This window comes from Cottoperca gobio, chromosome 23 (assembly GCF_900634415.1).
Source record: "Cottoperca gobio chromosome 23, fCotGob3.1, whole genome shotgun sequence".
In the NCBI taxonomy this organism is placed as follows: Eukaryota; Metazoa; Chordata; class Actinopteri; order Perciformes; family Bovichtidae; genus Cottoperca; species Cottoperca gobio.
In genome coordinates, this window is record NC_041377.1 from 9,920,301 (window position 1) to 9,944,012 (window position 23,712).

The 23,712-nt window shown below is 43.0% G+C and overlaps 2 protein-coding genes and 1 long non-coding RNA gene across 6 annotated transcripts; 1 reads left to right on the forward strand and 2 right to left on the reverse strand.

Annotated features, from left to right (window-relative positions):
* Positions 1-1,770: 1,770 nt before the first annotated feature.
* Positions 1,771-4,668, reverse strand: LOC115028225 (uncharacterized). The gene is made up of 3 exons (XR_003834542.1): positions 4,650-4,668; positions 3,188-3,303; positions 1,771-2,363 (listed from the first exon to the last, which is right to left on the reverse strand). It is a non-coding gene; the product is annotated as an uncharacterized LOC115028225 (long non-coding RNA).
* On the forward strand, positions 1,997-17,586 carry mkln1 (muskelin 1, intracellular mediator containing kelch motifs). 4 transcript variants are annotated; one of them, XR_003834541.1, is made up of 19 exons: positions 1,997-2,121; positions 3,212-3,281; positions 4,821-4,963; positions 5,518-5,606; positions 5,712-5,821; positions 6,371-6,563; positions 6,694-6,810; positions 7,024-7,089; positions 8,703-8,815; positions 8,944-9,156; positions 9,441-9,662; positions 9,811-9,940; positions 11,714-11,861; positions 12,426-12,540; positions 13,326-13,465; positions 13,632-13,734; positions 13,848-13,902; positions 14,229-14,547; positions 16,057-17,586. XR_003834541.1 is itself a non-coding variant. In XM_029461793.1 (18 exons), the coding sequence occupies exons 1-18, from the start codon at positions 2,042-2,044 to the stop codon at positions 14,348-14,350; spliced, it is 2,229 nt and encodes a 742-aa protein (XP_029317653.1). In that variant the 5' UTR covers positions 1,997-2,041; the 3' UTR covers positions 14,351-17,586. The 4 variants fall into 4 exon arrangements, 3 of the variants coding, with proteins under 3 accessions (XP_029317653.1, XP_029317654.1, XP_029317655.1); XM_029461793.1 differs by having other exon boundaries at positions 14,229-17,586; XM_029461794.1 differs by having other exon boundaries at positions 6,694-6,771; positions 14,229-17,586.
* A 74-nt stretch (positions 17,587-17,660) lies between these two features.
* Positions 17,661-22,627, reverse strand: podxl (podocalyxin-like). The gene is made up of 7 exons (XM_029461807.1): positions 22,264-22,627; positions 21,432-21,643; positions 21,314-21,337; positions 20,156-20,267; positions 20,024-20,067; positions 19,808-19,927; positions 17,661-19,484 (listed from the first exon to the last, which is right to left on the reverse strand). Exons 2-7 carry the CDS (start codon positions 21,621-21,623, stop codon positions 19,290-19,292), a joined length of 687 nt encoding a protein of 228 aa, XP_029317667.1. The 5' UTR covers positions 21,624-21,643; positions 22,264-22,627; the 3' UTR covers positions 17,661-19,289.
* Between the last annotated feature and the right edge of the window lie 1,085 nt (positions 22,628-23,712).

Sequence of the window (23,712 nt, forward strand, 5' to 3'; positions counted from 1 at the left end):
ACATACAACGTTTTTACTTAAGTAATACTTAGTGGTTCTGTAGGGTTCTACAAAGATCATTACAGTATGACATGTCCTAAACTAAAATCTAATCTACAATAAAAACCATATTCACTTCTACATTATAGGCCAGTGTAGCTCAATAATAAAAGCATCTTGTGTTCTCAGTGTCTGGGTTTACAGCCGTACAAATGAGACTTGACCAGCGCTCTTCAATTAGCAGTAAGTGGAAGCGAGGCTCTGCCAAGGCTGGGCGTGCACTTAGAAGAAACACCATTATCATTCAATTCACGTCATCAAGCCTGGAAGAGGTCCACTCGCAGATGATTCATCAGAATTTTGCAAAAAATAACAAATCCAAAGAAAGGCTAAAGCATGCTGGGAAGGCACAGGTTCAGTCTGTGATTCTTTCCACACTCGATCCTCGAGTGTCTCCCCCGCTCTGTTTTAACAACTCATTTCATGTATTGTTAATATGCTGGAATCATGTTTGTTTTACTATTTTCTTGAGTCCTGTTGCTTCCAATACAAATCATCAGAAAAATCATCTTCACTGTTTTACAGTAACTTCTAGAAAATGCCTGAAACAAGAGAAACAGGGGGGGGGTTCTAATATAAAGCATTCATTAAATCATAAGGATAAGCACACATACATACAGAAACTAATGTAGTCTTGCTGGCAGCAGGACCGTGTGAACATACCACAAAGGTCCGGGGGTCTCAAATGCTCGCAGACCCCCTGTGGTTTGAATTAGAGCGGATTACAACTCTCGCCAACAAAAGACACCTTTTCACTTCCCCGCCTACTTTCTTGAGCTGTCCGTTCCTCCGACCAAAGAGACACCAATTACAAGTGTCTATTTCAGTGCTGCCAACCCACTGACAAATAAACATCTATCGCAGGCCTGTATATTACACACAGGCGTTTAATTATCGGGCTAAAACACTTATTATGTGTGTGGTATGGTAACGAGGAGGGATGTGTGAACAGATACATTTAAAGTTTGCCTCGTTTAAAAACTACATTGTGTTGTTTGACAGATTAAACATCTTTCTTTTTATTGTATATTACAGTATTTATTATCTTCCCTTGCTGTCAGTTTCCTAACAAATGCATTACACGTTTAAATAAACAGAATATACTGAGGCAGAGTGGTTAGAACATAATCTAAATATGAATCTTGAAAGCTTAATAATGTGTTACTTCAACTCTACATATACTTGAACAGTTTGTATTGGACTTTAGGAAATCTACCAAATATAATGTGAGGGAATTTAATGTAACATAAAAAAACTTTACTTTTATAAACTGAAAATGTTGAGCATCCCTGAGGATGGGGGGAAAGCTAATATAAGTTTCAGTAAAAGAGATCCAGTTAACTGGAATAAAGCTGCATGCACTCATCAGATGATTCATGCACACTGTAAACTATCAGTGATTCGACATGCAGTAAAACACTGAGATCACACAGAGAGGAGCTTTAAAAACAGACCAGAGCAGCTCATATACAACAGTTCATATGATCTTTTAATCAACTTTATGACATGGCAAGACAAGACAGGATAAAACCTGTAAACAGCCCTTCAAACCCCAGGGTCACTGTGTAGCACTAAAGCCAATCAACTGACATGATAGGGGCCTTTAGGAGCACTGCTTTATTACCTGAAGAGTGGTCCTGAGTCTAAATCTGATGTTAAGACTTTTATTTTGTTTATTTTACACCCTAATGTATGTCATAGTAGCCTAAGTAATAATGTTTTCTTCTTCTTCTTCTTCTTCTTCTTCTTCTTCTTCTTCTTCTTCTTATTATTATTATTATTATTATATGGGTGATCTGCATATTAAACTACAGTTGTTATATAACACTGATGTTATATTCAGATGCATATAGAAAATGTGGCCTGGTAACTGTCAATATTGCATATTTCATTCTTCGTTGTTTAAACAAAACAAAACCGGGTGTACTGTCTCTTTAAGGGCTGCCACCGCTCGCTTCTTGCTAGCCTCTCCCGCTAACCGCTTGTTATTTTCTGCAACAAGATGGCTGTCGTTCCTGAGAGCAGAGTCCTCACTTTCAGCGTTTTTAAATGGAGCTCTTACTCCTCTACATATTTACCCGAGTGAGTAATGCACACGTTAGTTGGCCCTGCGTATGCATTAGGTGTTGTGGTCACAAGTGAGCTTCCATCGCCTCAACACACCAATGTTTCTTCCAGGCGGCCCGACTGGCCTAGCTCGTCTGCCATCCGAGCCCGCGAGCGTTAGCTTTGTTAGCGGCGGTAGGGGCGTTTAGTGTTGATACGCTGCCACCCGATGGTGGTGTTGCTGATGATCAATTGAAGTGTTTGTGGTGAATAGTAACCTATGATGGATTATATGTTCGATCAGATGACATTTAGATATTTCTTTCGAACTTATAGCTATTCACCAGTGTCAGTTAGATCATTACATTGATAGGTGTTTGTGTCTTGGGCACTGCCACCCCGTTTTTGGTGCTTTGTTTATCGTTACGTAAATGTATATTTTCTTTTCTTAAGAAGAGCTTATTTTGAAGCAACAGCCTTCATTACTTTGTACTGCCACTAGTTCAGCAGATTATTTACAAAGAGCTTAGCTTAAACTAATAACTTGTCAAAACACTACCGTATTTTAGAAGTGTATTCAGCTATGTGCAGTCCGGCACCTGAGGACGTCAAAAACGAACGTCCACGTTAGCTAACTGTACCCCAGAGCTAATAGTTAGCGTTAACTAGCTGCTGTTATCTAACCAAAAAGCTATGTTTTAGCAACAATAGCTATGTCTTATGGCTCGAGAAGGTCTCACTGTGTGGATGTCATTCACAAATGAACAGTCTAAATGCTGCAATTTACAAGTGAAGTCGGGCATAGTTTCAGAGCATGCGCCTGTTGCTGGTTCAGCACTCTTACAGATACAGGTTAGCTGATATTAATGTTAGCTAGCTAACCACAACGGTTTGCTAGCTTATATGAACGGTTCTGTAAAAATTACATGAACTAATTACCCCTGCTGGCAGACTTGCTTAAGTAGTATTGGCATACGTTTCCTTTACCGTTACAGCTACTTTATACACACAAACAAACAAACACCATTCTGTAATTAATTGTGACTCCTGTATCATAACTGATGTCTGCTATGCTTATTCCACATGAATGAATACACTCTACCTTTTCTTTGCGGGTGTTTTTTAGGAATATCTTGGTGGACAAACCTAATGATCAGTCTTCCAGGTGGTCTTCTGAGAGCAACTATCCTCCACAGGTAGGTTTCCTGCTGTCCACACCTGACATGTGGGTTGACCATGTGCATGAAGAACAAAGTGTGAAGTTCAGGGAGGCTTGTGGTTTGTTTATACTGTAGGTGCATGATATATTATCAGCATTCTTTTAGTCACTGCTAAATCTAATTGTATAACAACCATGGTGAGAGCTCCTGCTGCAGACGTTGTAAAAGTTTTTAAGAGTGTTATGATGTCTTACCATGCTGGTGCAAGAGGAGCAGCAGTTTTGATTGATGATGAAACTATTTAATTATTTGAATGATTCAGATAATTGCCAATTTACTATTGTCAATTAATTACAAAAAGTCAATTTCAGTGGCGTAATTAAAGCATTTATTTTAGGGAACAAAATATTTAGTATTACGTTTTTAATAAGTAATTAATCAGTTGCTCATTAACATGGCTCAGATTTAATTATGAGCCGTTAGTGAGGCTCCCCCCCCCCCCCCCCCCCCCCCCCCCAGCAGTGCGCAGGTCTGTCTGCATCCTTCATACAATAAAAGAAAAAAGTTGTTTCTCATGAACTCATTGACTTACGACAGCAGCGCTGCATCTGGCAGAGTTTGAGGTTAAATCTGAAAGTTTGTTTTGTAAGGCAGGAGGAAACTAAGCATTTCAAAATAATGGTTAACCACGCAACAGTTAGCTGCAGAGCGCTCGTCTCAAAACTCTCACAGTATTTCTGTCTAGTAAAGCAGCAATAGATGCAAGTATGTATCGTGTTGGTAGAATTTTTAGTACATCATATTGTCATTAATTATGTTTTCATTGTCTGAAAACTCAAATTTAGTCGTATTTGCAGCAAATCACTCTGAATGTTGGTTTATGTCAAAGCAATACAACACAAATCTAATTCCTGGAGTAGTTTGTACCTCTATCAACCCTTTAATCCAATGTGTGCGCCAAACTACAGGCAGGATCTGTAAATGATGTGTTGAATATATTATATATCAGACTCATGACAACCAGATCAATGCCTGCAGAGTCAAATCAGTAGAACTGCTTTTATTTTCTATTGATTGTAAAGGTTGAAGTTCATGTGGAAGGACTCATGAATGGCATCAGTGTTTATGAAAGTTTCCTCCTAGATTAGTATTGATGGAGGCTCAGCAGGACTTTGATTGATATAATATCTATGTCTTTAACGAGAGAATGTGAACACCATTGCTCCCTAGAGTTTGTTAAATGTCTGCTTTCCAGTGACACATTGAATCAATGTTCCAGCCTGCGGTCTCCCATTAACTCGTTCTGGCCTGATGGCCGCTGGTGATTTGTCACTAGATGTCCCGGCTTGTTAGAGCTCAGGGACACGTGGATGTGGCTCATAGGGTGCATGTAATGCCACTTACCTGATGCAGTACATTGACCCTGCTCTAGTCATTCAGATGATGAGCAACTCTTTTCCTGGGGGCTGGCCTGCCAAAAGCCCGGACAGTTTCCTGCAGTGCTGCACACACTAATGGCTTCATAACTCTTCAGCCTATTTGTTTATTTCTCTCCTTTTCTCATTTTTTCTTCAGTTTTTAATCTTGAAATTGGAAAGGCCGGCAATTGTTCAGAGCATCACCTTTGGAAAGTATGAGAAGACTCACGTCTGCAACTTGAAGAAGTTTAAAGTGTTTGGTGGGATGAGTGAAGAAAACATGACGGAGCTTTTGTCCAGGTGAGATGTCACTGCTCCATCAGTTTCTGTGTGATGATTACAGTTAGAAAGCACTGATGTTCAGCTGCTTCAGGGTGTAAGTACACTGCCATTTGTAACCTCTTGTGAGAGAAGATGGGAGAGTGTGAAGCTTGCTGGGTAATAGGCAACCTGGGGCCTATAAGCAATAAAGTGTCTGAGATTCATTTAGTTTGTCCTGGTCTCATGGCATCGGTTCTGAATCCACCAGGTTGTTATTAGTACCAATACTGACTTTCCTTTCTTCAAGAGATAATCACTTATAGACGTGCAGCTTTTGGTGGTACACATGTAGATGCAGTAGATGTTGATACTGGGTTTGCTTTTTCCTCAACACCATTTTATATGGAAACTGAAACACCTGCAACCAGCGCAGGAAAGACGACTCAGAAATCTAGTTAATCACTACATTACCAGACTGTCTGTTAAAGAAACAGCCGTAACTTTCATATTGGGACGACTAAGTTGACATCTCAACCCGGTAATGTCATCTGTGAAACCGCTGCATCATCTCCATCGTTCCTTTTCTCTTCCAGTGGCCTTAAGAACGACTACAACAAGGAAACGTTCACCTTAAAACACAAGATTGATGAGCAGATGTTTCCCTGCAGATTTGTAAAAATAGGTGAGAGCTGATGTGCTTGTCGAGTGTGGATGTTTCTGTTGGGCTTATAGAAAATAATCTTTTATTTACACCTCTTTCTCCATCTTTTCTCGCTCTGCGTCTCAGTGCCTCTGATGTCTTGGGGTCCTAGTTTTAATTTCAGCATCTGGTACATTGAGCTGCACGGTATCGAAGATCCTGACGTGGTGCAGCCCTGCCTCAACTGGTACAGCAAGGTATGTCCACAGTGGCAGCCTCGGGGTCAGACACTCAGACTGGATTACAGAGTCAGCAGGCCTCCATCTGTAATTGGATGGATTGATCAGCTGGCAGTTCCCTTAACACAGATGTCCTTGAGCAGGACCACTCAGGATGCGATCACAACAGTTTCCTCATCAAACAGTGAAAACATTGAATTTGCCAATTTTTTTTAATTGTTATTTTAGTTTAATTCCAACCAAACCAGAGATTGTAAATTACAAGCCTCACACAGCTGGGTACATACATTGGGGTTTGATATTTGTTTTTATACCGATGCTTTAATTTTTGTTTGATTCCTTATTTGCTGAATATGAAAGTTGTTCTTTTTCATTCAGCACAATAAGCCAATCTTCTTAAAATCCTCAGTGCTGTCTTAATGGAAACACGCTATTGTTTTCATAGTATTGTGATATAATCTACTGATTGTTGTCAGCTGCTTCTTACATGTGTGGTTAACAGTTCTGAGCCTCTCGCTGTTCTAGATATCATTCTATATCTGTTTCCTCTCCATTGTTGCTTTGCAGTACAGAGAACAGGAAGCCATCCGTCTTTGCCTGAAGCACTTCCGACAGCATAACTACACAGAGGCCTTTGAGTCCCTGCAGAAGAAGACCCGGATAGCACTGGAGCACCCGATGCTCACCCACCTGCACGACCGGCTGGTGCTGCAAGGAGACTTCGACGCGTGCGAGGAGCTCATAGACAAAGCTGTGAAAGGTATCTTACTGGCCTGATGAGTCTAAAGTAAAGACTTCAATCTTCTTATTTATTCTTAATGATACTCAAACTCTTTATTTATACGTTAATGGTGATTGTGCCATATTTGATCCTCTTCTCTCCTCGCTAGATGGTTTGTTTAACCAGTATATCAGCCAGCAGGAGTACAAGCCCAGGTGGAGTCAGATCATCCCCAAATGCAACAAAGGTACAAGCGCCCAAGAAATCAACCGAGACGACATGAACAGTGAGACAATCTATTCAAGTCTGTCCATCAAACATTTCTGCAAACTGAAAGCTTTGTGGTCTTGTAGCTCGAGCCCTGACTCCCTCCTGTCCTCTGCTCCTCACATCGCTCCTCCTCTTCTACATGATCCCCTCTCTCACTTTCCTCTGTGTCATCTTCCATCTCCCATGCTCATACACCATCCTCTTCTCCTCTTTCCTCTCCTCTTTGCAGGTGACGGTGACGACAACAGGCCGGGGATGAGGGGAGGACATCAAATGGTCATTGACGTCCAGACTGGTGAGCTCCAAGCAGCCAGTGTTATTACTTGTCTGTTTAACCTACGCTGTGACTCACATCCTCCCACACACACACGCACAATGTGAAGCTCTATTACTGTTTAATCAAATTAAGCCTCCCTCCCCTCCACCTCCAGCTCCACCTTCAGCCCTTCTCCAAAAGAACACTGTCTTAAAGGCGTTTCAAGAGCTCATAAAGACTTTTGTTTTGATGCAGACACACTGATATCTTTTCTACTCGATGTTGTTGGTGGAGCACTTTCTGAAAAACAAAAGCCTGCATTGTGTGTGAGAGTGATGCAGCGTCTGCAGCTTGTGTCAGAGCTGAAAGAAGGCATTGCATCCCTCTGGTCTGTCTCCGGCTGCACACACTGACGTCTGTTGGTTTGAGCAGTAGTTGATAGCAGAAGAACAGAGAATATCTCAACACAAAACTTGTTTTTTTAAATCTGTTTGGTCTGTTTAGAGCTTTCTGCGTATGTGTTCACACAAGATGTGGCTTTAAATGTGATCTGGTTCAGACTTCATTTTCCATTTGAATTGTTTTGTAGCTTTTAGCTAAAGAACCTATTTCTGTCTCAACACAGAGGAAAGCAGCCGAAACTGATAACTGACTATGAGCTGCTTCCATAATCATTTATCAGCACAATATGTCTGGCTTTTAATGTTAAGTGTTTTAGGCTTTTACTCCTGATCCCGTTTCAATCCTTCGTAATAATTTCCATATATTGATATAATCAGACGTCATGATCTCATGCTGAAATTCTGCATCATACGCAGTTACATAATACATTCCTGTCCACTCCCGAGAAGCTCCCAGCATCACACACACGCACACACACACACACACACACACACACACATACACACACACACGGTCCCAGTATCAAAGGATGAGCCTGATCTTGTGCAGCACACATTCTCACAGAAACTAAAATCTTAAACTGATTAAAAGTAAAACAATTAGTTTAATCTGTTATTGATCATTATCAGTGACTCATTCAATTCCTTTTTGAATTCTAAACTAATTTTCTGGCCTTTCCTCTGTTTTGGAATTGAAGCAGTAATGGCACAGATTATTTCCTCCTACACTTCTCAAGATACAATCACAACTCCACACTACTCCACACAACTCCACACAACTTCTCACAACACCCATCTGCCTGAGCTGCAGCGCTCTGCCTTTGATCCGAACAATGTTTCCACAGCAGAGACTTGCAGGCGTATTATTCATTTGAACCTTGTCACTTCGTAGATCCCAAATGTGTTTTTAAAATAATTTATTTGTATTTTTTAATGATATTGTGTGGGAAGTTTCATTCCAAAGTCTGTTTTCATTTAGCTTTTGAAATGTGTGTATGCGTGTGAAAGGGAAGCGGTATCCGTCTGTAACGTTCACGCTCATGCACATAAAGATGTTGCAGGATGGGTCCATGCAACGTCTCTGTGTTGACAAATCGTTCTACAATAAGTGATTCCATGTTGATCCCACTTTGGAGATCTTTAAACACATTCTGAAAGCAAAACCTTAATCTGACAGTAACTGGCAGTTTGTACTCGGGGAAGAGGAGGTTCATGTTCGTCCTTTAGTCGAGTGATGTTTGTTCCCCGCAGAGACCGTCTACCTGTTTGGGGGCTGGGACGGCACACAGGACCTCGCTGACTTCTGGGCGTACAGTGTTCAGGAGAATCAGTGGGCGTGCATCTCGAGAGACACCGAGAAGGAGGTGAGTGACAAACACATTTAGTTGAAACTATATCAGATTGAAAAGTTGTAAGAATCAAGTGTACTGTATTTCTATAAATGTAAAACAGTTGAGCAGCTTTGCACGTGTGTCTCCTGTGCTCCGATCAGAGCGGTCCGAGTGCTCGGTCGTGCCACAAGATGTGCATCGACTCCCAGCGGCGTCAGATCTACACGCTGGGCCGGTACCTGGACTCCAGCGTCAGGAACAGCAAGTCTCTGAAGAGCGACTTCTACCGCTACGACATCGACGCCAACACCTGGACGCTCCTCAGCGAGGACACGTCAGCTGATGGAGGGCCAAAGCTGGTGTTTGACCACCAGGTAGGTCAGGGAGGTACAAACAGACGGTTTCCAAAGATCTCCAGAGCTTAGATCTCATGTTCAGGTCTTCAAAGACTTTCTTTAGCAAATGAACAGTGTGCTAGCATCTATTAATTGACTCGATAAAGTTAAAATGTATATAAAGCAGAAATGTGACCACTGTGATTGAGACGTCTCTCTAGTCCTTCCACACAAAAAATGGAAATCAGAAACTATTTTTATTCATCCCGTAGTCCTCTTACTGAACTCTCTCACTTCCTGTTTCCTCCCGGCTCTTCCTGCAGATGTGCATGGACTCGGAGAAGCACATGATCTACACATTTGGAGGGCGGATCCTGACGTGTAACGGCAGTGTGGAGGACAGTCGGACATCAGAGCCTCAGTTCAGCGGCCTGTACGCCTACCACTGCCAGGCCGGGACGTGGAGCCTCCTGCGGGAGGACTCGTGTAACGCTGGGCCAGAGGACGTCCAGTCCCGCATCGGGCACTGCATGCTCTTCCACACCGTGAGTCCAGGCTGCCTGTCTCAATACACAGTTTATTTCTGTGAGGATCATCCTGACTGTTAGCTTAAGTGCTAATTATTATTTTTATATTTCTCTGCTTTTGTCTCTTTGCTTCCTCTACCTCGTGATCACGCTTCCTCTCTAACAGAGAAACCGCTGTCTGTACGTGTTTGGAGGTCAGAGGTCAAAGACGTACCTCAATGATTTCTTCAGCTACGATGTGGATGGAGACCATGTAGAGATCATATCTGATGGCACCAAGAAAGACTCAGGCATGGGTAAGCACACCATTTCTGTTTATATAGTCAGTTATTTAAAAACCAATCGGTCTGTCAATCTGAAGCTAATGGGCTGTTTCATGCTGCTGCCTTCAGAGGCTAACGGGCTCCGTGTGGCTTCTGCCTCCATCAGAGGAGATGTGACAGAATCTTTAGAAGCTCCGGCAGCAGTCAGAAGCTTCCTGCCCCGACAGAAAGACTGACTGAGATCTCAGATCCACCTCAAACACATTATGAAGCCTCTGTGCAGCCAGACATGGAGAGACACTCCGTAGTGATCGTTGGGAGAGAGAAATAGAAAGATTCAAATGAGTGCACGGGTGAAATGGCAAGAAAGAACAGAATGTTTCTTGGCAGGAAGGAAGCAGAAAGCACAAACAGTTCTCTTTCTCTCCGTCGCTAATCACTCTCGCATGTTGATGTGTGCCGGGGCTCAGCACTGCAGCAGCGGCTCGTCATGTCGCTCTGTGCTGACCTGTAACTGTGTTGCTGACGTCTGTTGTTCAACCTTCTGTCTGCCTGTCTGTCTGCCTGTCTGTCTGCCTATCTGTGTTTCCCTGCAGTGGCTGCACAGTAACATTGCAGTGTGTACTCACATTCTTCTGAAGATTACACTACGCTAATATTATGTTTGTAGAATTAGATTCCAGTGAGAGATGCTTACGATTGTTTTCGACTCTAGATTCACAACATGTTTTTATCAAACCAAATATTCTGCTTGAATTCATATTTGTTGGCTTTAGCTTTTCAAAAACAAAATGTTCACTGCGCTCAAAAGACAGTTTGCTCTCCCACTTGCTGCCAAAGGGAGGCACGCAACTGTAGTAATGGGGCAGCCATCGAACTGCACCGTAAATGACATTATATAACCAACAATAGCAAGACAAGGAGATGATGTCATAAAACATTATGTCAGATATTCAAAGTTTCATTTGGAAACCTGTTGGCTTGTTTTGAAATTCATATTTCAATTTGTATTTGTGGCAATAAAGTTTTGGTGGCCAAAAATAAGATTAATAAATGATTCTAACAAATCTAAGTTGTGCAACAGAATGATAGTAAAAGTTATTCTGAATGAACACAGTTAAATGTTTCCCTGTGAAGCAGCAGCTGATGCTGACTCAGCCTGAATGCTTGTTGTGCTTCTTCCTCTGGGTTCACGGGAACATATGCGATGAGAAGTCTTTAACATGCACGCTGAACCAGTGCTACAATATTTATTAGAAGAAAGATTGTGCTGGATTAGATTTTAGGGTTCTAATAAACAGGCCTCAGACGTCTGTTATTATGTTACATCCGTATTGAACATAATAATTGCAGCAGCATGCAGCTCACACACACACACACACACACACACACACACACACTGCTCACGTTCGAGTGAGTCTTTCACTTCCAGGAATCCTGGAATTGCTCTAATTTTCAGGGAATTGTTCACTCTTCGGTTTTTTGGTGCCGAGCTCCACCCGCTGCAGGTGTGGGGCCTCTGTGTGTCAGTGTTTCTCCACCCGCTGCAGGTGTCAGGCCTCTGTATCTCCAGTGTTATCGAGGAGTTTTCTTTAGCGTTTTACTTTTTTTTTTTACTTTTCACTTTGTATGGACGTGTTATTATTAATGCTGCTGCACTCACTCACTCACACAGGTTTTCTTCTGTCCTGGATAACCTCTAAACTTGTGTTCGTATCTCCGCTGAATCACATCTGCTGGAGGATTAAAGGTTTTTATTTCGGAGTTGAAGCTGTTGATTCATCATTGTTGTTTTTGCCCCCACAGTACCGATGACGGGCTTCACCCAGAGAGCCACCATCGACCCCGAGCTCAACGAGATCCACGTCCTGTCGGGCCTCAGCAAGGACAAAGACAAACGTGAGGAGAACGTCCGCAACTCCTTCTGGATCTACGACATCGCCCGCAACAACTGGTAGGAGACCGAATGCAAAATACACACACACACTTTGTGCATCAAAGAGATTTCTGTGATCATCACCGCAGCAGCGACGAGAGATCACACTCACACACACTTGCAGGAAATACTTTCACACACAGCAGCTCTTAGTAGCCAAAATCTTCACCACAGCCGTTAACAGAGAGCATGCATGCAAACACACACTGCAACACTTTTATAGAGCTTTCAACTCTGCAGGGTGTCTCGTCTTTTAGCCTTTGATGACCTCTTCACACAATCCATCTGCTCTCCATGAGGGGTGTGTGTGTGTGTGTGTGTGTGTGTGTGTGTTGTGTGCACTTCTTGTTTGCATCAGTGGTTGTGAAAGGACATGCTGCAGCCCTCACTGTTCCAGCACATTGATTTCAGTAGCTGCTCTTGTACTTGATGTCCAGTGAAATAAGTCAATGACACACTTGCAGAATAATGTTGACGCAAGCTCGTTTCTCTACTTGGCCTGAAGCAAACTGAATTTGTTGAACAGCTTTTCACTGAGAGCTTCAGGAATTTCAGAATGTAAATTTGCTTCCTGCTGCTCAGGTCATGTGTGTATAAGAACGATCAGGCAGTGAAAGAAAACCCCAGTAAAGCTCTGCAAGAGGAGGAGCCGTGTCCACGCTTTGCACACCAGCTGGTCTACGATGAGATGCACAAGGTAACGCACTCGGCTGAGCCTCACACACACAGATTTCATGACAAACGCACAAATAGTAACACTCTAGAACACTTTTTGACGGCGAGCTACAGCTCAGCTTTTTCAGATGTTCATGAAGCATCAACTTAACGTCTCTTCATGAGCTGTTGCTTCACACAGCTGGCTCTACTTCTCCATCAGAGTGGTTCTCGCTGACGTCAGCTCTTTAAATGACCGTGTGAGAAGATGAAGTTCAGACAGACTCTGTGCGACTTATCGCTCCGAACACAGCTGTTGAAGGTCGAGTCATTATGGAGAGCATGACGACGTTATTTGTGACAGGAATAACAAGAAGGAAAAAACACATCTAACCATCGATGCATCGTAAAAGATGGTCATTTTTACGCCAATTCTTGTGATATTTCTTCCAAAAATGATCAAATTCGAAGAACACATGTTTAGCATCAACACTGTTTCCTCTTCACTGTTGATCATGTTGGTTGTTTTAATGTTTTCAGTTTAACTTGTGGCGGATCGTACACATTGAACCGTTCAGCTGACACACACATGCTGTTATAAAACATTCCTGCTGCCTTTTTAAATAGTTTGATATTGCCACATTAACTTTATTTTTTAAATAACCCACAAAAGGTTAAACATAAAGGAACAGTTTGCTTTTGAAAAGTATATTTTTTTTATATTAATCACAACAGCTGTGTGAAACAACACTAATGTAAGTCTTGTATTCTCTTTGGTGTTTCATGTTGAATATATTTAATCAGTGTGTTCTTCCTGCGTGTGTCCAGGTGCATTACTTGTTTGGTGGAAACCCCGGGAAGTCTTGTTCTCCCAAGATGCGTCTGGATGACTTCTGGTCCCTCAAACTGTGTCGGCCCTCCAAGGAGTACCTGCTCCGTCACTGCAGATACCTCATCAGGAAGTACAGGTCTGTAGCTCCTTTCAAGTCCTGCAGCCGCTGCATCACGTGACGGGAACCCTGCCTGCTGAGCTGTGCGATTCTTTGTTTTGCTGCCATCTAGTGTTGTTTGCTTGTGACTGCAGCCCCACTGAGTGCATGTGATGTTGAGCATCAGTGTGTTTTCATTGTGCAGGTTTGAGGAGAAAGCCCAATCAGAGCCACTGAGTGCACTGAAGTACCTGCAGAACGACCTGTCACTGACGGTGGACCACACAGACCCGGATGAGACCAAAGAGGTACTTTGTCTCTATTATTCACTAGAGAGGGGGTATGTGTGTAAAAGAGATGTAAAATATACTTGTGCGTGTTCTCTACTCTGTGTATAATAAGTGACTCTGTTGTGCTTCAGTTCCAGCTCCTTCCTTCGGCTCTCTTCAAGTCCAGCTCTGATTTCATCCCGCTGGGTAAGAACAAGACGTGTGTCCAGATGTAGTTCAGTGCGGACCCCTGTGGGGTCACGTGGTGTCAAATAATTGATTCGTCGTGGCACCATTTTGACATTTATCTATAAATAACACTGCCATAATAATGTTATTTATAAAACGGGTCGCTGCTTTGCTTCGTGATATAAAGTGATAAGTGGTTATGGATGTTTTTAACGATCATAGTTTGCTAAAAGTTTATCACATTTTAATTGGGCTGCAACGACTAATCTGCTGATCATTTTGTAGGTTAATCGTTTGTCTGAAAGTCCTCCACTTCTTCCTGTGACGTTGTGTTTGTCTCTCAGGCTTCTCAGACGTGGACCAGATGTACGCTCAGCGGACGCAGCTTTTCGACACACTCGTCAACTTCTTCCCAGACAGCATGACTCCACCCAAGGGCAACCTGGTGGACCTCATCATGCTCTAGCACCTCCCACACACACACCCCCGCCCCCCCCCATCACCTCCCCCTCTGGACTGAATGCACACCCACCCATCATGCACCTGATGGGGCGGAGGAGACAGAGACCAGTTATTTTTCTATTCCTGAACCTTCTGGTGGGATTAAGCGTCGGCTGGAACTCCATCACACGACCTGCTGCGTTGCCGCTCTGCGTCCTGCTGGTGAGGCTCGTAAACACACGTCACAACTCTGGTGTGAGTAAAACTCACAGCCTGAGGTGTGCGTGTGTGTGTGTGTTTGTGTGTTTCTCTTAACCCAAGACTTCCCTCTGGTTTTTTTCTTGCGATTGAAAGTTTCTTGGAGCACACGAAGCTCCTCTGCCAAACATCTTTTGTGTTCTTCACCTGATTCCCCCCCCAAAAACTTTAAGGCCAAAAAAAGAGGATTTGCACGCATTTGTTTTCAATCTTTTTCATATCTTTTTCCTTTTTTTTTATAAGCTTTTGATTTGTGCTTTGTCCACATGTTTGGAGCCAAACAGATAATCTGTTCCGGCCGATTGATGCAAAAGTTCAGTTCAAATTCCCTGGTTGTTAATTTAATTAACGAAAGGACTGTGTGACAGGAAACAGGAAGCTTCTGTCTCCACAGCTTCACGCTCTTCTGTTCTTTTGCTCACATTTCAGCATCTCCTGCAAAACCTGTAAACTTCCACTTTGATCGTTTGGTTAGCTTTTCTGCAACATATGCCCCCTATATGTGACTGTCGGCCATGCAGAGGCAACTCATTTAATAGTGTTGTAGTAACAATAGAGGAATGATTCTATGAGATTTAAATTAATATATATCGAAATATACCTTTTCTATTGGTTTGGGTTGTTTTCCCTGTAAAACTTGTTGGTAAATTTGCATTTACTACAGAAGACACAAGATGGAGTTACATTTATTTCCCTGAGTAGTTAATGGACGTGGTTAAGTGTACAGAATATGTAAATATACATAAAGGAATGGATTCTGTGCTGGATTCTGTTCCTTCTTGTTCCTCTTTACCAAAAAGTCCGGGTCCACATCCAGTAACGCTCTCCGGCTCTACACTTTACACTCATCACACTTAGTGGGAAGAGTTTGAAGCTGGTGTGCGTTTGTGAATGAAGTGCTGGTGCCAGTGTTCCAGTTTCTGTTCTCTGATGTTCCTTCAGTGGGATGAGATGGTGGCTTACTCTTTCTTTAAGTAGACAGCAGGGTTAGGAACCGCTTTGGAAAGTCTTTCACACTTTTAGGAACAATTCCTGTCATGTGGTGTCAAAAATTGGCCAAAATGTCATCAAGATTTAAGGGACATTTGCAGTTTAAGTGCAGCTGGGGTCGCTCAGCTTTCTTGTCTTCCAGGACTTTTCACTGAACCGTGTTCATCGGTCGGGTGGAGTCCGTTGTTTACACCAACTGATTCAGCCCCATCGTGTGTGTGTGTGTGTGTGTGTGTGTGTGTGTGTGTGTGTGTGTGTGTGTGTGTGTGTGTGTGTGTGTGTGTGTGTGTGTGTGTGTGTGTGTGTGTTAATGAACATCGTTCTTCGTTGTGAATCTAAAAGTCTTTGAGTGACACATCTGTAATCGGAGTGAAATGTGAGAGTCACAGACTTAAAGATGAAACATGGACCACTTAACTTACGAGTCCCTCTTCATTGGCATTTATTGGACAATTAATTTATGCATTTGTTTTTCAATTAAAGCACCATACTGGTGTTTTGCAGGTTAAAGGCCGATGCGACAGTCACGCAGCAACATCGATCTACAGTCCAGTTAACATGAGCCACCATCAGCTTCTGGTCACACCTGACAGCCCTCATCTCGTCTGCTTTTGTTTTTAGATGTCATTAATATTCTAAGTAAGAGTTGGTGGGTAACATGTTGAAGTGAAGGCAGGGGGAAGTGTTTGGCAGTAATGTTGGAGGAATAGTTAGACGTTCGCTTGCTGAGAAAATCAATACCACTCTTAATAGGAGGCTACCACTATCTGTCAGTTAGCTTAGCATAAAGCCGGGCTCTGTCCAAAGGTAACACTAACTACTGAGCCCTCTAAAGCTCCCGGGTTAACACACTGGAGTCTCTGCTGTTTAGCTGACAACAAGCCTTCAGGTTACTGAACCACTAAAATAAACTCCTTTTAAAAACACAACTCATCGTTTTTACATAACGTGTTGAATTAGAGAAGTTTGAGGGGCAGGGAGGGAGACTTTTACTTTTGGACTAAGCCTGCTGGCGGTAACTTTATATGGCATGAGTGTCAATCTTAGAACATTTCCCAATATTATCCAAACTATCCCTTTAAGAGAACATGACTTGTAGCGAAGGGCTGAAATGTGCGGTACAAAAATGATGCCATTGAACGCACCTGATGTCGATGTGAATTCTGCCACGACGCCTCACTTGCTTTGTCCTGGATTTAAATTCATAATTTAAGTATTGAAACTATAAGAGATTTGCACGGTAGTATAAAATATAAACCTCCTGTGACTGGTGCTCTGCTTCTGTACCTGTCGGCCCTGTGAATGCTGGTGTGTTTACTGACACGAGATGAGTAGTTATCTCAAGTTGTTTCAGACTGTTGAGCATCAGCAGGGGGTGATCAGGCAGATCGCACTTGATTACCTAAATTCATAAGGAGGAAAGTAAAACCTTTAACAATTTACCACTCGAGACGTTTGAGTAGTACTCCTAATATTTGGTCTTTTTTGTGCGTTAGTATTTTGTTGCAGGAGGGCTGCGTCTGCGTTGTGTATGTTCATGTATGTTCTGCTCATGCTTCTGCTGCCCTGACACCCAAAACAAACCACTGCAGAAAGTAACGCGTCTATTTTAGAAAAAGAAAATGCTCTGAGAGGGATTATTTATGATATTTTGACAACATGCGAGCCGTAGCATTTATATTCGTTTTGTGCCAGAAAAAAACTGTTTAAAAAGAACAATTGAAAGCACCTTTGTAAAAGATAAAAGACACACAATGCCAAATACTACTTTTCTTTTTGCTATTTTAGGGTGAATATCCTCCACACAATGTTTGATGGGTGGGACTTTTTTATTTTTTTGTTGTTGCCATCTTGCCCTCGAGCCCTGGGTGGGACTCAGGAGTGTGAAGGCTGGTACTCAGATCAGTGAGCACTACTCTGTGGATACAGTGAATGTTTAGAAAGCCTTGTAGTATTGCATTGTATGTAATGTATATAATGAATAAAGATTGTATTTTGTTCAGGTTTTCTTAACTCCCGTCTCTGTGCTGTTTCTAACCCTGAGTGCTCGTGTGGAAGTGACTGCTGCACAAAACAGAATCACAGACCCGAGTGGAAAAAGACCTTTATTTGCAAATCTGCACATTCAGAACAACATGACCGTCGGAGCGATCGACAATTTACAGCTTCCAGTGTGTCAGACCCCTGTTGTTTGCCTTCAGCAGCAAACCAACCATAAATACATAAAATACTGGTAACTTTGGTGAAAATATCACAGCTATAGTAAAAGTGAAACTGTAGACACACAAACACAATAATAAAAACAACAACAAAAGGTGGAGTAGAGTGCCCAAGGTGATTCATTTGTATATAAGTACATATATATTAACTTAATGGGTTTAACAGGAAGTGAATTATTAAACTGAATCTGCTGTGAGGGGATTAATATCAAGTCACATGACCCCTCCAGCAGCAGCAACAGTGGAGAAACAACTATTTACAGTTTTAAAATCGGTATCATTCTTTTGAGCAATATTTGATGAGTTTGCAAAAATGTTTCCACATCCTGGTCCTAAAGGAACTGGACTCAGCAGCTCGACTGTCACAAATGTTTTTGGTTGTTTAAGTTCTATGTAGTCACTGTCAAAAATAATTTCATTTCACAGTCCAGCTGTAACAACATGATGGATGCTGACTGACTGTTTACTGTGTAACTGTGGTTATTGTGTCGCAAGTACAAAATAATTCATTACATTTCCCAAGATTCTCGAGTTTCATTCTGCGACCTGACGGAGGTGAATGTGACCACATGTGTCCTGGTGACTGTTTACTTCCTGTTTTACTTTTCTTATAAAAACTACAAAACTACAAAAATAAAATGTATTAACCGGAACTGTCCGAGAAGTTCAGTAATAATGAGACGGATGAAAGCTGGAGATTTTTCTCTTGATTGTAATCACACGAAACAACTTTATCACATATCGAGAGAAAACACAAAATATACTTTCCGTACTCCCTCGAGTCAATATGTTGGATTAAAATCCTTCGTCTTATATCTGCACACCCATCTGCGCTAGGCTGTGTCTTAGTGGACGTGGATGGTGCACCAGTTGCTCCCTCATAGCCGACACATTAGTGGGTCACCAGGATGCTCTGAAGTATCCCGAGGTTGTCTATATCTAAGTTAGTAGCTCTACAACTGCAGAGGCAGCGGACGTCGCTGTGGCCTTATCACCGGACATAACATAAAAACACTTTATATACAGGTGCTCGGTTACAAACTCTTTTTTTATGAAAATGCACAATCCTCTTGGGGTTTGAACTTTCTGAGTTTTCAGAATGACGTATGGTGAATCTTTCTTTCTCTGCAGGAAGTCACTTATTTTATAAACTCTACAGTTCAGGCACAGCAGTGATTGATTTAGTGGGTTTAGAGTGAAGTGTCCGAGGCCACTGTGTGCATTTCATTGGTACTTCATCCTCAAAGCGTTTACATTTTTTATCCTCATTTGTTTTTCATACGTACAGTAGAAATACAGACAGAATTAATATGGGGGATCGCTTGTTCTATAGGATGCATCTGAGAAAAGTCTTCTCTGGCTACAGGGACAACAATCCCAGAGTGTAAGATAAGGGCTGGCAGGGAGCAGGAAGTGTGGATCTCTTCTTCTTCTCCTTCTTCTTCTTCTTCTCCTTCTCCTTCTCCTTCTTCTTCTTCTTCTTCTTCTCTTCCTCCTCTATAGGTGAGTGTCCTCCTCGTCAGCTATGCCTCCTTTCGGCAGGTTGTCGATGGGCACGATCCAGCTGTCGTTGAACTCTCTGTTCAGCGTCATCTTCTTCTCCTGCATCTCCGGCTGCACCTCCATCACCTCCAACGTCGGGTTGTCGTGGTAACCGTTCTCCACCGTGTGCAGCTCCTCCGTCAGGTGCTGCTGCAGAGATTAAAAACGGACAAAGTGTCTTCATATTTGATCCTGTATATTTCTGTTCATTTCAATTACTTTTTCGTTTTAGAGCTGCACTTTTATATATGTTCATGCATGTATCTGTTAAATATAATATTTTGTTGTGTCATGTGTAGCAGTCGCTTGTCTGGGCGGTGGTTATAAACCTCAGATACGAGTTAGCAGGATGTTATTATCTAATACAAGAAGACGACGCTGACCTCTAGTGGCCATCGTTATTATGACGGGAGCAAAGGAGGACGTCAGGACAAAGTCTGTGTAGGGAGAAGGTCGCTGCAGCCTCCACCTACCTGGTTCTCGTTGTACGGCTTTCGGTAGTGTGACGCACACACGGCGAGGATGCCGAACATGATCAGCAGAGATCCACAGGAGGCCAGGATGGTGATCAGGGTTTTGTTACCAGTTTGTTTCTTTAAGTAGAGAACACAACAAGAGAATAAGTTCTTCTCACGCTCGTCCTGCAAGTGTTACCTGGTAATAGTGTACAGCAGGTTATTAACTCGTACCATGATGGTTTCTTCGTAATACTGGTTTGCGACGCTGGTTTTCACTGTAAGACACGTTTTCAGTTCAGATAAGAATCAGTTTACATTTATTTTGACCGATGTGGATTTTGTTCTGGGAGGAAGGTGCTTTACCTCTGCCGTTTATCACCACATAGTCGTGCTGCCAAGTCAGCGTGTAGTTTCCATCTTGCAAATTCGCCATCAGCCGCCTGCAGATCTCCACCAGAACTTTCTCCTCCTCTTTCTGAAGGCAGAATGACACATCTGTACACATCTCTCTACATAATACATCTCTACTTTCCACAAATGATTCAAGCATCTAATATACTGTTAGAGTATATTGGAGTGTGGACAGGAAGGTCAAAGGTGACCGCTGAGGTGATATGTGGAGTATTTCTGCTGTATGGAACGGCACAGCTGCGTGGGCAGAGAGAGAGGGAGTATATGAACGAGGTGTGGGAACGAAGGAAACTAGTGAAAGGCAGGAAGGGCTCCCACTAAGACACTTTTTCCACCAATGACTGGAATCTTTTTTTTTATAGTGAGCATCACTGCTTCCTGTCGTGTAGCTGGATCCACCAGGAGCCTCCTCCTGCAGTGGGAAGTATTCCTGTTTTCTTTACACGTTTGTCATTTTTGAAGACTAGTTAAAGATTTAACTGGGAAATAATTTACTTATCTTTGCAGGTTCATTCCTATCAGATACATGACTTTTTACCAGGGGTGGAAGTAACTAATTACATTTACTGTCGTTACTGTGTGTTAAGTACTTTTTATCACAAGTATTGTTCTTCGCTATATTTCAATTGGTCCTGATGAACGTGAGGAACAGATGATGAACAGCTGCAGCAGAGAAGAACCTGCAGAGAGGAGACTCTGTAAAGGTTCATGTGAGGGGACGTGAGGGGACGTGAGGGGACGTGAGGGGACAGGTTGCATTTTTATTAGTGACTGATGTTCGTGCACTACCCAATAATTACTGAATGATTCATTTGTATGTAAAAGCCGCAGCACCCAAAAGGGACATGATGGCACAATACTTTCTTATTGTTCTTATTTTTCCTGCAGGATGTTGCTTTATTATTCTCCATCTTTACACTGGAGGAGCTTTGTGGAGTGAATGTCAGTGAAGAAAGGAGTGGAAAGGGTGTGGGCCGGCCTGCCATGGACGGGACAATAGCTGAGGCCTGATGAGAGTCAGAGCAGGAACTGTGTTTATTATCACGTGTATTGTTTGTGTGAGTCGAACAGATTTAAAGATACAAAACTGAAAATAAAGCAAAATCTTACCACATTTCCTTTATTTAGAGAACACTGCAGAAAGAAAACAAGTGTCAGTCACAGGAATGTCTATGATGTTAATGCAGGAGAACAAACTCTGTATCTGCTCTTTGTTACAGTTTCTCACCTTCGTCTGAGCGGCTGTGATGCTGGTGGAGACTGTGCTGAAGAGGGTTTGCAGGATTGTGGTGGAAGCTTTTGTCGGTCCTGCCCTGGTGGGGGAGGGGGTGCTGGGGGGGGAGGGGGTGCTGGGGGCCCCCATGTTCACAGCTGCAACTGTGGTCCCCCTCGACGCTGCCGACTGGAGGCTTGTAACCATCGCTGTTGTTTCATCAGCATCTTCAACCAGAAACAATATGCAACAATAAACATGATGTGAGGAACAAACATCAGTCGTTGCAGTTCTGAGAATGCTGGAATGCAAAACTGAAATTATTATTTTAGATGTTAAAATCTTCATCCTGATGAAACCACCTCATTAAATAAAGTTACCACTGACTTGGCAACGGATGTAGTCACGTGCCATGAAGCAGCGACACAACGCTTCATTCCTCCAGGTTTAACCAGAATTGGAGAAGTTCTTTCAAAACATTGGAGTTAAAGACTTTTGTGGTTTTGATTATGTTGGTTATTCTGTGCACACAACATGTGCAGAGGGATCCCTCCTCTGTAGCTCCTCCGGAGGTTTCCTACATTGTTTCCCTGTTAAAGGAGTTTGTTGGGGAGTTCTTTCTGATCTGAGAAGGTTGTGGCACATTTGTGATATTTAACTGGCTTTACCCTGATGCTTTAATGTTTCTCATTTATAATAATTAAGTCAAACTGTGTCCTTTATTCATTTACAAGATTTGATTCAAGCAAACAGTTTTGGGAGAGTTATCGTCTCTTAAAGTTTGAAATGAACCCTCTCCATCAGGTGTTTTCATGTTGCTTATATAGGCGGCTCACAGGGAACTTACTTCCTTTGGTGTTGACGGAGCCTTGAGTCGTGGGCTGTTGCGCTGACGTAAGGGAATCCGTTGAGACCTTCGTGATCTTGGTTGCTCCCACATTACCAGGCGCGTCAGTCACAGAGCTTTTACTGGGTAAAGGGGCTTTAGATGTCGGCTGTGTGGCAACATTGTTGGAAGCCGCTGAGCTGCCCCTGCTGCCGGCTGTGGTGACTGGGATGGTGGTGATTAGAGGTGTGGGGGTCGCAGCAGCAACAGCAGTAACAGGAGCAGCAGCAGCAACAGCAGTAGGAGCAGCAGCAGTAGGAGCAGCAGCAGTAGGAGCAGCAGCAGAAGCAGTAGGAGCAGCAGCAGCAGCAGTAGCAACAGCAGTAGGAGCAGCAGCAGTAGGAGCAGTAGCAGTAGGAGCAGCAGCAGTAGGAGCAGCAGTAGTAGCAGCAGCAGCAGCAGCAGGAGCAGCAGCAGCAGCAGCAGGAGCAGCAGCAGTAAGTGCCTGCATTGTTTGTTTTTTGTCAATGGGATCACTAGTTGGTGGAGCTCGAGTCGTTACGTCTGCGTTTGTGACAATCGATGGCTTCGTACTGGTGGGGTCAGTTTTAGTTGCCAATGTAGCCATCGTGACATCATCAACATGCTTTATGACAGAAGTGGCAGTGGCATTTTCACCATCTGAACAGACGCTGTGGGACAGGAAGCCTTTCGGGGAGGAGAAAACAGGAGTATTAGGTACTGAAAACAAAGATCTGCATACAGTGATTCTGTGGCCACTTGGGGGACACAACGCTGACACATTATCACCTCGTAAAGTAAAATATGTTGTTTATTCCAGAGCAGTGAAGCGTATTCTAAAACCAAAACAATGAGCTGAACTGTAGAGTTGGGTGATAATTCTGTGTGAGGTCACCACTACAAGCCCACCCCCCCTTTCATATTTCACATTACTCATAGAATATAAAAACACTGATTGGTGCAGCTTTAATTTATAATAATGTCATCAAAGCTAGCAGAGCGCTGTGAAGTCTGTGCGATGTCGATCTCTGCTCCGGGTCTTCCTGCGCTTCAGACAGCTGTGAGCTTCGGCCTCAGCGCCTCTTCTTCTTCTGCTTCTCTATTAATAGTCACCAGGACAGGATGCTGCACACAATACACTTGGAAGCACCACACCCAGAGACCACGGCCCGTTTGGAGTGCCCCGTGAACAATCCTCGTCTGACTCTAGGGACAGAAAACAATGGACCCTCCACTCCCACTGCCTGACCTCCACCCACCTCCAGTACACCCACACAGCGTGCATGTATGGTGACACAGTACACGTAGCCGTTCTAAATACATGTATTGTGTATTTCCTCAGAAAACTATACTGCTGTTCTAACATGTTGGATCTTCATTTTGTGTGTGTGTGTGTGTGTGTGTGTGTGTGTGTGTGTGTGTGTGTGTGTGTGCGTGTGCGTGTGTGTG